The sequence below is a fragment of the Artibeus jamaicensis genome, unplaced genomic scaffold, assembly GCF_021234435.1.
Source record: "Artibeus jamaicensis isolate MK-2021 breed Jamaican fruit bat unplaced genomic scaffold, CSHL_Jam_final contig_554, whole genome shotgun sequence".
NCBI lineage: Eukaryota > Metazoa > Chordata > Mammalia > Chiroptera > Phyllostomidae > Artibeus > Artibeus jamaicensis.
Genome location: NW_026521885.1, coordinates 630,987 through 646,274, shown reverse-complemented (window position 1 = coordinate 646,274; position 15,288 = coordinate 630,987). Strand labels below are relative to the sequence as shown.

General features: G+C 43.2%; 1 protein-coding gene across 10 annotated transcripts in view; it reads right to left on the bottom strand.

The window, feature by feature from the left end:
• Positions 1 to 13,563, bottom strand: part of MTMR1 (myotubularin related protein 1) — a 91,942-nt gene extending 78,379 nt beyond the window's left edge. For 4 of the 10 annotated variants that reach the window (XM_037153389.2, XM_053670218.1, XM_053670219.1 and 1 more), the window contains exon 1: positions 13,170 to 13,509. In XM_037153389.2, coding sequence (XP_037009284.1) covers positions 13,170 to 13,327 — 158 coding nt within the window. In that variant the 5' untranslated portion in view covers positions 13,328 to 13,509. Of the gene's footprint in view, positions 1 to 13,169 lie in introns of all 10 variants that reach the window. The other 6 variants (XM_037153393.2, XM_037153390.2, XM_037153392.2 and 3 more) reach the window with 3 other exon arrangements.
• Between the last annotated feature and the right edge of the window lie 1,725 nt (positions 13,564 to 15,288).

Here is a 15,288-nt window from a genome sequence, read left to right as displayed (position 1 = left end):
CACGCACATGAAAAAAAGAGTAGGTGGAACCACAGAACACCAGGATACCTGAAAGAAACTGCACCACTGAAGTTCACAGGTATTCTACCAGAGAAGTTCACACCATAAACCCAGGAAGCCAGAAAAGATCAAGTCAAGAAGCTGAGGCTAACCAGAAGAGTCTCATAAACAATGGGAAGACAAAGAAACAATCCACAAAGGAAAGGAGGAAGCCTCAGAAAGAATGTTAGATGAAATAGAGGCAAGTCAGCTATCAGATATTGAATTCAAAGCACATGTTATCAGGAAGTTCAAAGAGCTCACAATGAGCTATCAGAAACTACAGGGGAGCTATAATGAGCTCACTGCGAACTATATCAACATGAAAAAGGAAATAGAAACTGTCAGCAAGGGCCAGGAGGAAATGAAGAATACAATTTCTAAACTGCAGAACACAGTGGAAGGAACCAAAAGCAGGACTGATGAAGCACAAGATCAGATCAGCAAGTTGGAGGACAAAGTAGAAAAAAAACTCACAGAAAGAGCAAGAAAAGGAAAAGAGGCTCAGAAAGAATGAAGAGGGATTAAGAGAAATGCACGATGTAATAATAAGAGAAATGTAAGAGAAATATATTATAAGAGAAATATAAAACGTAATAATATCCAAATAATAGGGATACCAGAAGGAGAAGAAAAGCAAGGGATAGAAAATCTACTTGAAAAAGTAATGAGGGAAAACTTCCCTAATGTGATGAGAGAAAAAGTCAAACACATCCAGGAAACACAAAGAGTCCCAATCAAGAGGAACCCAAAGAGGCCCACTTCAAGACACATCATCATTAAAATAGCTAAATTTCAACACAAAAAGGGAATCTTAAAGGCAGCAAGGGAAAAAAAATTAACATACAAGGGAGCCCCAATAAGGTTAGCTGCTGACTGCTCAATGGAAACACTCCAAGCAAGAAGAGAATGGCAAGAAATATTCCAAGTAATGAGAACCAGAGGCCTACAACCAAGGCTACTTTACCCAGCAAGGCTCTCAATCAAGATAGAAGGCCAAATAAAGAGCTTCCAACACAAAAGAATATACCTCCACCAAACCAGCTATGCAAGAGATGCTAAAATGACTCATTTAAGGAAAGGAAGAAAAAGAGAGAGACAGAGAAGAACACAGGTACAAAAATGGCAATGAATAAGTACCTATCAATAATAACCTTAAATGTAAGTGGATTAAATGCTCCAATCAAAACACACAGAATAGCTCAATGGATAAGAAAGCATGACCCACACATATGCTGCCTACAAGAGACCCACCTAAGGACAAAAGACCATCACAGACTAAAAGTGAAAGGCTGGAAACAAATTTACCACACAAACGGACAAGAAAAAAAAGCTGGGGTAGCAATTCTCATATCAGACAAAATAGACTTCAAAAAAAGGGCCATAAAGAGAGACCCAGAAGGTCACTTCATTATACTCAAGGGAAGAATCCACCAAGAAGACATTAACATCGTAAACATATATGCACCAAACATAGGGGCACCCAAATATATCAAGAAAATCTTAGAGGACTTCAAGAAAGATACTGACAGCAACACAATTACAGTAGGGGATTTTAACACCCCACTATCAAAAATGGACAGATCTTCAAAATAAAATATCAACAAAGATATTGTGGTATTAAACAACACCCTAGATGAAATAGACTTAACTGATATATATAGAGACCCTCATCCCAAAGAAACTAAATACACATTCTTTTCAAACGCACATGGAATATTTTCAAAGACAGACCACATAATAGGACACAAAATGAGCCTCAACAAATTCAAGAAAATTGAAGTCATACCAAGCATTTTCTTTAACCACATGGGACTGAACTGGAAACCAACCCCAAAGGAAAAAACCCCAAACACTCAAAATCATGGAGATTGAATGCCATGCTATTAAACAACAAATGGGTCAAGAATGAAATTAGGGAAGAAATCAAAAAGTTTCTGAAAACAAATAAAAATGAACTCACAACAACCCAAACCTTATTGGACACAGTGAAGGCAGTGCTGAAACAGATCATAGTAATGCAGGACTATCTAAAAAAGATAGAAACATTTCAAACAAACAACCTAACCCTATGCCTACTAAAACTTGAGGAACAACAACAAACACAGCCCAGAGCAAGTAGAAAGAAGGAAATAATAAAGATCAGAGCAGAATGAAATGACATAGAGACTAGAAGCACAATTCTAAGGATCAATGAATCCAGGAGCTGGTTTTTTGAAAAGATACACAAAATCAACAAACCTTTAAGTCGGCTCATCAAGAAAAGAAGAGAGAGGACACAAACACAATCAGAAATGAAAGAGGAGAGATTGCAACTGACACCACAGAAATAGAAGGGATTGTAAGAAATTACTATGAAGAAATGTATGCCAAGAAATTTGAAAACCTAGGTGAAATGAACACATTTCTAGAAAAATACAATCTTCCAAAACTCAATGAAGAAGCAGAAAGCCTGAACGGACCAATAACAGCAGATGAAATTGAAGCAGTAATCAGAAAACTCCCGTCACACAAAAGCCTTGGACCAGATGGTTTCACAGAATTCTATAAAGCATTTAAGGAAGAGCTAACCCCTATTCTTCACACACTATTCCAAAAAAATCCAGTATGATGGAAGATTCCCAAACTCTTTTTATGAAGCCAACATCATCCTAATTCCAAAACCAGATAAAGATACAAGAAAGAAAACTTCAGGCCAATATTGCTAATGAACATAGACAAAAAAATCCTCAACAAAATATTGGCAAATCGCATCCAACCATACATTAAAAAGATCATTCACCATAAACAAGTGGGATTCATCCCAGGGATGCAAGGATGGTACAATATTCGCAAATCAGTAAATGTAATACATCACATAAACAAAAGCAAAGACGAAAATCACATGATCATATCAATGGATGGGGAAAAAGCTTTTGATAAGGTACAACATCCATTTATGATAAAAACAGTCAGCAAAGTAGGAATAGAGGGAGCATTCCTCAATATAATAAAGGCCATATATGAGAGACCTACAGCCAATATCACACTCAATGGGCAAAAAATAAAATCTTTTCCACTAAGATCAGGAACTGACAAGGTTGTCCACTTTCATCACTTCTATTCAATATAGTATAGGCAGTTTTAGCCACAGCAATCAGGCAAGAAAAGGAAATAAATGGCATCCAAATTGCAAAGGAGGAAACAAAACTGTTATTGTTTGCAGATGGCATGATAGTGTATATGGAAAATCCTATACACTCTACCCAAAAACTACTCAATATAATAAATGTGGCAAAACAGCAGGATACAAAGTCAATATCCAGAAATCAAAGGCATTTTTGTATACCAACAATGAAACAACACAAGCAGAAATCAAAACAAAAATCCCACTGGACATAGCAAAAAGAAAAACAAAATATCTGGGAATAAACTTAACCAAGGAGGTAAAAGACCTTATGCAGGAAACTACACAACACTGAAGAAAGAAATCAAGGAAGATACAAACAAATGGAAACATACACCATGTTCATGGATTGGAAGAATTAACATCATCAAAATGTCCATATGACCCAAAGCAATTTACAGATTCAATGCAATACCTATTAAAGTACCAATGGCATATTTCACAGACATAGAACAAACACTTCAGAAATTTATATGGATCCATAAAAGACCCCGAATATCAGCTGTAATTTTGAGAAAGAAGAACAAAGTAGGGGGGATCACAATACCTGATACCAAACTGTATTACAAGGCCACTGTAATCAAAACAGCCTGGTACTGGCATAAAAACAGGCACATTGACCAATAGAACAGAACAGACAGCCCACAAATCAACCCAAGTCTCTATGGGCAGTTAATATTCGACAAAGGCGGCAGTAACATAAAATGGAGTAAAAATAGCCTGTTCAACAAATGGTGTTGGGAGAACTGGACAGCTATGTGCAAAAAAAAATGAAACTTTAGCACCAACTTACACCATACATCAAAATAAATTCAAGGTGGATAAAAGACTTAAATACAAGCCGTGACACCATTAAATCCTAGAGGAGAATATTGGCAGGAAAATTTCAGATATTTTACGCAGCAACATTTTTACTGATATGTCCCCTAGAGCAAGGAACATAAAGGAAATAAACAAATGGGATCTCATCAAAATAAAAAGCTTCTGCATGGCTAAAGAAAGCAGTATTAAAATAAAAAGAGAACCAACTGTATGGGAAAACATATTTGTAATGATACCTCAGACAAAGGTTTAATCTCCAAAATATACAAAGAACTTACAAGACTCCACTCTAAGAAGACAAGCAACCCAATTAAAAACAGGGCAAAGGACTTGAACAGACACTTCTCCAAGGAGGACATACTAAGGATCCAGAGACACATGAAAAGATGCTCAATATCACTAGCTATCAGAAAGATGCAAATTAAAACCACAATGAGATACCACTTTACACCAGTCAGAATGGTCATCATAAACAAAGCAACAAACAACAAATGCTGGAGAGGTTGTGAGGAACCTAGGGGGCCCTAGTTTACTGTTGGTGGGATTGCAGACTGGTACAACCATTATGGAAAATGGTATGGAATTCTCTAAGAAAACTAAAAATGAATATGCCTTTCGACCCAGCATTTCCACTGCTAGGATTCTATCCCAAGAGCCCTGAAACACCAATCCAAAAGAACCTATGCACCCCAATGTTCATAGCAGTACAATTTACAATAGCCAAGAGTTGGAAGCAACCTAAGTGCCCATCAGTAAATGAATTGATCCAAAAACTATGGTACATTTACACAATGGACTTCTATGCAGCACAAAGAAAGGAGCTCCTACCCTTTGCAGCAGCCTGGATGGAACTGGAAAGCATTATGCTGAGTGAAATAAGCCAGGTGATGAAAGACAAATACCATATGATCTCACCTTTAACAGGAACCTAAACAACAAAACAAACAAGCAAGCAAAATAAAAACAATGACACTGAAATAGAGAACAGGGGGACAATGACGGGGGGGAGAGGGGAGAGAATTTCAGGGGAAAAGGGGAAGGATTCACAGGAACAGTGTAAAGGACACATGGACAAAAACTAAAGTGGTGGAAATGGGAGGGAGGTGGGGAGCACTAGGGGGTGGGCTGGGGTGGGAGTAAAAGACAGAAAACTGTACTTGAACAATAATTAAATTTTAAAAAATTAAATAAAAAAAAAGAAGAAGACAGAACAGGGAATAACCAACTTGTATCTGAGATAATAAAACTGAGGCACAGAGGGGATGTGCCCAATCAGAAAGTGGGAAGACTGCCTGCAGGTCTGTTAGAGCTATCCTGCCAGACATGGCACAATCAGTTGCAGCCAACTAACTGAGCTAGAGAGCAAAACAGAGGCCAAGACCACAGATAGTAGCCACTTCCTTATATGAGAACAGAGCAATTCAATGAAAATGGCACCTTCCACTTGTACGGTGCTCCAAAGTATTCAACGCATTTCCAAACACAGCCACACCCCAGCCTCATAATGATCCAGCTTACAGATGAGAAAACTGAGATTCCAGTGTTTGACAAGTCACATGACTGGTAAGTGGTCAGGCTGTGCTCTTCTGACTTTAAAGACCACATAAGCAAACTAGGCAAAGAGGGGATTAAAAACTGGCTCATAGGGGCCAGATTTCTCTTTCATCTGGTCAAAGCACTGAAGAAATAAAGCAAAAGGATAAAGATGCTTATGAAAGTTTGTGTTGCTGGCAGCTTTCACTGTAAAGAATGTTCCAGGCTTTGAAAAATCTCATCACTAATTAAATCAACGTTCATGTATTAGAAAGTTAGAAAAACTTGGATTCCTAGGCAGTATGTAAAATACACGAAATAGTAAAATAAAGATATTTGGTGTTCTCTAGCAGTGATCTAAATTGCAGTCTCTGACCAAGATAGCTCAGTGGTTATCCATGGGACTGAAAAATATAAGTAAAAACATTTGCTGAATGGGCATTCCTATGATACTTCAAGAATTCCAGACGTCCCATCAAGAGCTTAGCACTGGCCTGCGAACCAGAGGATCGCAGTTCAATTCCCAGTCAGGGCACATGCCTGGGTTGCAAGCAAGTTCCCTGCAGGCCAGCTCCCAGCAGGGGACGCATTAGAGGCAACCATACATTGATGTTTCTCTCCCTCTCTCCTTCTCCTCTAAAGATAAATAAATAAATAAATATTTTTTTTTAAAAAAAAGATAGAAGCTTAGGGAGACACACCATGCCTCCTCACACAACCAAAAGAAGGACAACAACAAATTTAAAAACAAAAAACAACTAGAACTGACAGAAAATTGAATTGTATGGAAGTCTGACAACCAAGGAGTTAAAAGAAGAACATTCATCCAGACTGGAAGGAGGGGCAGGGATGGACAGCTGGGTAGAAAGAATTCACCACAAGGTGGTGACATCTGGAGAAGTGGGTGGGCAGGCTGTGGCTGCCTGAGTAGGCAGTTCCACAGTTGTGTGGGGATAAAACAGGAGGAAGTACTGGAGAGTGAGAGAGACCGTGCAACCCAGGGTTCCAGCATGAGGAAATAAAGCGTCAAAACCTCTGACTGAAAACACCTGCAGGGGGTTGGGGTGGTAGTGGGAGAAACTCCCAGCCTCACAGGAGAACTTATTGGAGAGACCCACAGGGTCCTAGAATGTACACAAACCCACCCACTCAGGAATCAGCACCAGAAGGGCCTAATTTGATTTGGGGTTGCAGAAGAAGTGACTGAAAATAGGCAGAGTGGGGCAAGCCGAATTATTCCCTCTTGGACATCTCCCCCACATATAGCATCACAACGCAGCTACGTGGGTTGCCCCACCCTGGTGAACACCTAGGGCGTGTTCTCTTTACATAGTAAAGGCTCCTCCCCTTACTATGTAACAGGCAAGGGAAATACAACTAAGCAATGAAGAGATAGCCAACCTATCAAATGCAGAGTTCAAAACACTTGTAATCATGATGCTCACAGACTTGCTTGAATATGGTCGCAAATTACAGGAAAAAATGAAGGCTATGAAAAGTGAAATAAAGCAAAATGTACAGGGAACCAACAGTGACAGGAAGGAAGCCAGGACTCAAATCAACGGTTTGGAGCAGAACAAAGAAAGAACATCCAGAACAGAATGAAGAAACAAGAATTCAAAAAAACAAAAATGAGGAGAGGCTTAGGAACCTTTGGGGCAACTTTAAACGTTCCAACATCCAAATCGTAAGAGTGCCAGAAGGAGAAGAGGAAGTGCAAGAAATTGAAAACTTATTTGAAAAAATACTGAAGGAGAACTCCCCCAATCTGGCAAAGAAACTAAACTTTCAGGAAGTCCAGGAAGCTCAGAGAGTCCCAAAGAAGTTGGACCTAAGGAGGAACACACTGAGGCACACCATAATTACATTACATAAGATTAGAGATGAGGAGAGAATTTTAAAAGCAGCAAGAGAAAAGGACAGTTACCTACAAAGGAGTGCCCATTAGACTCTTGGCTGATTTCTCAAAAGAAACCTTGCAGGCAAGAAGGGGCTGGAGAGAAGTATTTGAAGTCATGAAAGGCGAGGACCTACATCCAAGAGTCCTCTATTCCAGCAAAGCTCTCATTTGGAAAGAAGGGCAGATATTGGAAAGAAGGGCAGATAAAGTGCTTCCCAGATAAGGTCAAGTTAAAGGAGTTCATCGTCGCCCAGCCCTTAGTATATGAAAGGGACTTATCTAACAAAAAGAAGATAAAAAATATGAGCAATAAAATGACAACAAACTTACACCTATTAACAAAATCTAAAAAAAAACAAAAGCAAAAACAAACTAAGCAAACAACCAGAACAGGAACAGAATCACAGAAATGGAGATCACATGGAGGGTTATGAAAGGGGAGGAGGTAGGGAAAGAATGGGGGAAAAGGTACAGGGAATAAGTAGCATAAAGGGCAGGCAGAAAATAGACAGGGATAGGTTAAGGATAGTATAAAAAATGTAGAAGCCAAAGAACTTTATACGTACAACCCATGGACATGAACTAAAGGGGGGGGAATGCAGGTGGGAGGGGGTATGCAGGGCAGAGCAAAATAAAGAGGGGGTAATGGGACAAGTGTAATAGTATAATCAATAAAATATATTTAAAAATAATTCATTTGCCACAATTTCTTTTTTTAAGACATAAGTATTTTTTTAAAGATTTTACTTATTTATTTTCAGAGAGGGGAAAGGAGAAAGAGAGGGAGAGAAACATCAATTTGTGGTTGCCTCTCCTGAACCCCCTACTGGGGACCTGGCTCACAATCCAGGCATATGCCCTGACTGGGAATCGAACCAGCGGCCCTTTGGTTTTCCACTGAGCCACACCAACCAGGGCTGCCACAATTTCTAACTAAGAGGAAGGAGGAGGGAAAAGGGAAGGATTTGTCTCCTTTTTTAAAGGCTAAGTCATCTTTATGGCTCAGTTATAGCATATTTTGTCATTGTGTGGCCTTTTTCTCTGCCAGCACCAACCCCTGATTGCAAATCTAATTGTAGGAAACTGCCCCCTTACCCACCATGGGTGACCCATTTTTACTATTTTCTCAACACCCTTTCCCCCTTCTGATAAGGACAACTCTCTCTACTATTGGAAACAACCCTACCCCACCCCTGATTTCATAGGTCTCTGTGGGAGAGGGGGAAGGGGAATACCTGACCTCTTGCTCCTCCTGACCCCACCTGTAGGGAAGTGACCCAGGCTGGGCCAATCAAAAGCTTTTCTTTTAGACCCTGGGTAGTGTGGATCCACCCTAGCCCCTTTGAGGCCACTCATCACCACATCCACCTTGAGAAACCTACAAAGATAAAGAGTAAGACAAAAAAGAAAGAAACAGATGGGGTGTTCCCTGACAACACTGTTTGCAACTCTGGCTCCAACTCTCAAATGTTGTGATGGCCATGTGCACCAAGACAGTCCCTTTTTTGCTTAAGCTAGAATGCTTTGTGTTTTATTACCTGCAACCAAAAGGGTCCTAGCCAACAAAGTTATGCACAGCATGGTTTAGTAGGCAGGTAGTCAGGAGGTCTGAATCCAGTCCTATTTCTGTCACCTGTTAGTTCCGTGTTCTTGAGCAAGCCACATCCTCTTGCAGGACCACAGCTTTGACGTCATTAAGAGAAGTACAGTATGCAGAAGAGAGGGGAGGGCCCCACAGTCCACAGGGTGGGACTGAATCGCAGTTGAGAGCCAGGTTCCACTCTCACAGTCTCTCTTAAGAGTATGCATCAGAACTGTGAATGATAGACCTGAGAAGGGTAGCCATGTCTCCTCTCCCCCATGTCTTCTCTTTAGTCTGTAAAATTTCCCTCCACATGCCAGGTATCAACAACCACTCGGGGGCCTCCCAGCTTTGTTTCTCCAATCTGGACTCTCCCTCTAGATTCAGATTCCCATAATCCTAGGAGACATCTCCACTGGTTGGTCCCAGAGACCCTGCCAACTCAACCAATACTGAACCAGTATCTGCCCCACGTTTTCTAAATCAGGGAAAAGCACAGCTAGTTACCCAGCACCCCCTCCCAGGCCTGAAAGCTGGAATTTACACTGGAGCCCACCCCACTTTTCACTCTACATCTGATATCATGAGAATTCACCTTGCTCCATTGCTATTCCAGTTTCCTTTTTGGACACCCATCATTCATCTATGTTCTCCTGCCTCATGAATTTAAGCCTCATCTGTACATGGATAATTCCCAAATTGAGGTTGGCAGCCCAGATACCACCACTGAACTCCAGGTTCATATACACCAACTGCTTCTAGGACATACAACTGGTGTCTCACAACTGATATATCCACAGCTCAGAGACTGCCAGTGTCCTAAAACTGCTTCACTTAGAGCCTTCTCCATCTCAACAATACTACTTCCTACAAGCCAGAAATCTTGGGATTGTCCTGGATTCTTCTTCTATCTTACCCAACAACCAGTCTTCAGCAAACCCTACTGGCTCTACCCTGAATGTTTTCTTCAAACTGTATCCCAAATCTGACCACTTATTCCTCCACACCACTGCTACGTGCTAAACCAGTATCCTCTCACTTGCAAGACTGCATTAGCCTCCTGCCCGATAGTCTCTCTGCTTCAACCCCTTCCCCTTTCAGACTGTTGTCCACAGAGTGGCCATGGAGATCTTACTGAAATCTACATCAGGTTACATCATTCCTCTGCTCCAAGACCTCCAGTGGCTCCCCATGACTCTCCACCATCTGCCCCTGTGACCCTCCTGACCCTCGTCCCCTATTGCTCTCTCCCTTCCCCCCTGGCCACTAGTAACACTGGTCTCCTTGCTGACCCTAGAACACTTCACTCAAACTCCCACCCCAGGGTGCACAGGGTTTTGCCTACAGTGCAATCATCCCAGATATCTGTATGACTGAACCCCTCACTTCTTTAAGGACATTACTCAAATGTTACTTTTACAGCTAGGCTTTCCATGACCACCCTACATAAAATTCCAACCACTCTCCAAGTTCATATCCCAACACTTCCCATCCCTTTCCCAACTTACTTTTCCCCTCTAGCACTTATCACCAAGTGATAGAAAACACATTTCATTTGTTTTGGGGTTCTTTTTGTCTTTCTCCCACTGAACATATGCCCCTCGAGGGCAAGGCTTTGTGTTCATTTCCTGCTATACCTTCAGTGCCACACAGGACCTGACAGTGAGTGATTAGCATTTCCATAATCTGCTACATAAGATTTCCCAATTCCAGTCCATTCGACACATTACTGTAGAGCAATCATTCTCAAATGCCAGTCCCATCCTGTAGCTCACCTGATGGAAATCCTTCTGTGGTCCCTACAACTAGGATGACCACATAATTTCTCATCCAAACCAAGGCATTATTGTGAGTTGAAGGAGAACGTTATTAATAATTATCCCAGCCCTGGGTGGTGGAGCTTAATGGACTGAGCACGGGCCTGCAAACCAAAGATTCACTGATTCAATTCCTAGTCAGGGCACATGACTGGGTTATGGGACAGGTCCCCAGTACTGGGTGTGCAAGAGGCAACCACACATTGATGTTTCTCTCCCTCTCTTTCTCTCCTTCCCTTGCCTTCTCTCTAAAAGTAAATAAAATCTTGTAAAAAATAATTACACTGGCCCAACTGGCAAACCAGTACCATTTTATGCAAATGAGACCACACAGTCCACGTCACATAGCACAAATGGTTGTTTAAAATGCAAAATTCCAGGCTCCACCTCAAAAGCAGATGGAGTAGATTTATGGGGGACCTAAGAATCTAAATTTGATTCCAGTACTGGAGGTGATTCTGTGGCAGGTTATACAGAACTATACCCCCAGAAGCATTGTGCCACAGGATAGTCATAATTCCCTAGGAAAGCACACACGCCCCTTTAAGATCTGGCCCCTGCCATCCTTCAAGTCTTTTCCTTTACCAAGTTCCCCACATCCAGCACCACCTGTGTGACTGCACATTCCACTCCAATGACCTCAAAACCCTCCCCACCCTGTCCTCTGGCTAAGTTCTCATTATTCACCATTCAGTTCAAATGTCGGCTTCCTCAGAAGGCTCTCACTTACTGCCCATACTCATCAATTCCCTGACCACTAACAAATCAAGTACCCCACCTCCATATACCCACAACGTAGTGAATCACAACTGAGGCTGTAAGCTTTTTCCAAACTACTAATTCCTGGGCCACTCACCAAACTCCTGAATCAGAAGCCTCAGAAGTGGCATCTGGCCATATAGAGTTCTTTTGAAAAAGCTTCTCAGCCCTGGCTGGTGTAGCTCAGTGGATTGAGCAAGGGCCTGCGAACCACAGGATCATGGCTCGATTCCCAGTCAGGGCCCATGCCTGGGTTGCAGGCCAGTTCCCAGCAGGGGACTCACGAGAGGCAACCATACATTGATGTTTCTCTCCTTACCTTCCTCTCTAAAGATAAATAAAAAATTTTTAAAAAGCTTCTCAATGATTCCCACACAACCTATCAGAGTGCTTCCATGTTCACCCTACCCTAGCATTTATCACATTCAGTTTAAACTGCTGGTTTGTCTTCTCCACTCAACTGTAAGAGAGCAAATATTCTGACTCTCCAAGCCCTCAGACACTACAGAGTATTCATAAGTGCAATTCTGGCCATTCTAAAGTCCTGTCTTAGCTGTGATTAAATATCAATGAAGCTAATAACTTGGGTGATGAATGTATTAAAATACACTGCAATTACACTGGGGTAGAAACAAAGGAAGTGTTTCTTGTTGTTCCCATGCCTTTGGAAAGTCCCAAAAGTTCTGTTTGGTAGTGTGACTAAGCCAGGCAAGAATGAACGTCTGAACCTGATGGAGTTGTCTCTCTTGCCTAACTGCACTCTCTTGTCAGTGAAATGGCCAAGAGGTGGTAATACTGGATATACTGGAAGTGGGATAACCCTTTCCTTGCACGGGGGGGGGGGGGGCACTAGGGCAGCCCTCCCATTTCGACAAGGTCAGTTTATGCTTGTAAGGGATGAATCTTAGTTCTGAAACTGCGTAAGAAGCAGGAGGCTCTTGTGTTCATGGAAACAACAAACAGGTACCTTTCAAGCGTGGAGAACTGAAAGTAAACGATTGTGTTCTGCATCAAGAGCACTATGGCCATTTTCCACCCCAGTTTTTCAAATCAGAGTACCTTTGCCTCCAAATGAACCAGTCGCGACTCCTGCCAGGTTCCACCCCCCCCAGTCCCCATTCCCAATCCCAACATCGCTGTTGAGACCCCAAGCATAGCGCTGTTGAGATATGTTGGTCTTTAAACCACTGGAGGCAAGGTTACGCTACAAGAAGAGAGCCCGGGTGAAATGTCTTCTCCAGTGATTTGTGGCTAGAGCAATGTCAGCCCAAACGTAGCAGGACGTGGAACTGGAAATGGTTTGACATCTGCAAAGCCCCTCAAGGGTGTGGGGAGCTTCCGAGCGAAAGGTGGAAATGAGCCAGGTGAGGAGTCGAGGATGTTAGGGAGGGGGTTCGGGACCTCCAGATGTGGGGGACCCGGTAGGGGGCCAAGGAAGGGGTCGACATACACGGGCCTCTGACTGGCGCGCGCAGAGAGGGCGGCTGAGGCTCATGAGGGGCCCTCGGGAGTCAGGTCGCGGGAGGCCTCGGCGGGCCGGGCCCCGCTTACCTGTCCAGAGTCTCCACGCTGGGCTGCCGAGAGCCGGCGGCCGGGACCCCCGGGACCCGAGGAGGTCTCCAGCCCCCTGCCGGCCCCGGGCCCGGGCCTGGGCCCGGTCCCCCAGCGCCCTCGCTGCCCGCTGCTGCTGTTGCTGCTGGGCGGTCCATGGTGCGGCGAGACCGGTGCCACCGCGGGGAAGCCGCAGTCGGGAACAGATTGGCGCCCGGAAGGTCCCGCCGCGTACCTCCTGCGGACCGATCTGCGGCCGGCCGGCTTAGGCGGTCGCCGCCATTAGCTGTCACCTGGCGGCACCGCTTACCCACAAGGCCGCGCGGGCGCGCGCGCGCGGATGAGGGGTAGGAGTGGCGGGTTGCAAAGCTGGGTGCAGCGAGGGCGTCTAGGGCTCGGCGCATAATTGCTGCTGGGCCCTGCGCCGGCCCTGCCAACCTGCCCAAACCCACGTGGACTCGCCCGCAAAACCAGAAGTGGGTGCAGAGGCCCTCTAGCTTCAGAAACCTGGACAACGCCCAAGCCATTTGGGGTCGAAATCTACAGATGGATGATGCAGACTTGCTTTACTCAGGAAACTAACAGATTGACTATGGAGATGTAGGTTTTTTAACAAGTTCAAGGAATTTCAAGAATTAAAAATGATTTTTTCCCCTCAATTTTAACAAAATACTTTTGGACTGGGAAAGTTCAGGCCGCTGGGCGTCCCTGGTCTTGAAATGTCCAGGCAGTAGAAATGCCATACATTTTAGCAATTCTTCCCCATCCCGTTATTCTTCTCTCATAAAACCCACCTCCTGCCATGTGTGGGGCAACCAAGTGTTCTGATGCCGCTCTGAGAACTTCCACCCTTGTTTCAATATTAAGACTAACACTTAACTTCTGTTCGTTAAATCAGTGCTATGAAAATCAAGCCAATATCTAATGCTGGACTAGACTTAATTTCCCTGCTCACTTCTAGGGTTCATTCCCTGCCACCTCATCCCTGATTTTCTTAGAAATCATGACTAAGCCCCTTCTCCAATGATTGCCCTGGGTGTAGACAGCAGACTTATGACCCTTATAAAAGGCAGACCTGGAGACATAAAATTCCCATTTCCTATCCCAGACCCATGCTGCCTCACCTGCTTAAAAACTTCATACTGAACCTTGCAGATATGATGCCTGGGGCCCCAGCAGCCATATTACACACAAGAGGAGGTGAGCCTGGAGTGAAAAGGCAACAGGATAAAGAGCACTGAGGGGAAGGAGGGGAAGAAGATCCCTAGACACACTGGAAACCTACCTTCTGCTGGGTTCTGGCTTTCCAAAATTATTAAGTCGAATATTTAACCCACTAATATAGACTGACTGTTTGTGTCTCCCCTCCTCAAATTCATACATTGAAGTTATAACCCTCAACTGATGATATTTGGATATGAGGACTTTGGGTGGTGTTTAGATCCTTAGGATGGGCCCTTGGTCTGATGGGATTAGTGTCTTATTGAGAAGAGACACCAAAGAGATTGGTTTCGCTTCTGTCCATGAGCAGGCATGGAGGAAAGACTTCTGTAAGGACACAGTGAGAAGACAGCTGTTTGCAAGCCAGGAAGAGGGCTCTTACCAGGAACCAAACCTGCCCAGAACCTTGATATTGAACTTCCTAGCCTCCAGAACTGGAAGAAAATAAATGTAGTTTAAGTCCCCCATCTGTTGTATTTTATTATGGCAGCTTGAGTATACCAAGACACCCATTTCGAGTCAAGTACTTAGTTACAAGGAGCTGTAAGCATCCTAGCTGCCTTGAGATTTGTCAGAAAGAAATTGGTAAATTTTAAGCATATTGAAGTACCCCATTATTTAAGGAGGATTAGGCCAAAGAGGAATTCACTATGACAATATAAGACTTTTAATTCAGTTAAGCAAATTTAGGACTTACACAAAGATAATCTGACATATCCCTGTCTAAGAAGTTCACAGTCAAGTGAAGGAGACAGACAAATTAACAATGACAATACAGGTTGGTAAGTGCTATGATGGAGGCAAGCACACAGGTTTGGAAAACACCCAGCCCAATCATTGAGAGAAAGAGGGTTAGGAAGACTTCTTAGAAAAGGTAACACAAAGCTGAATCTTAAAG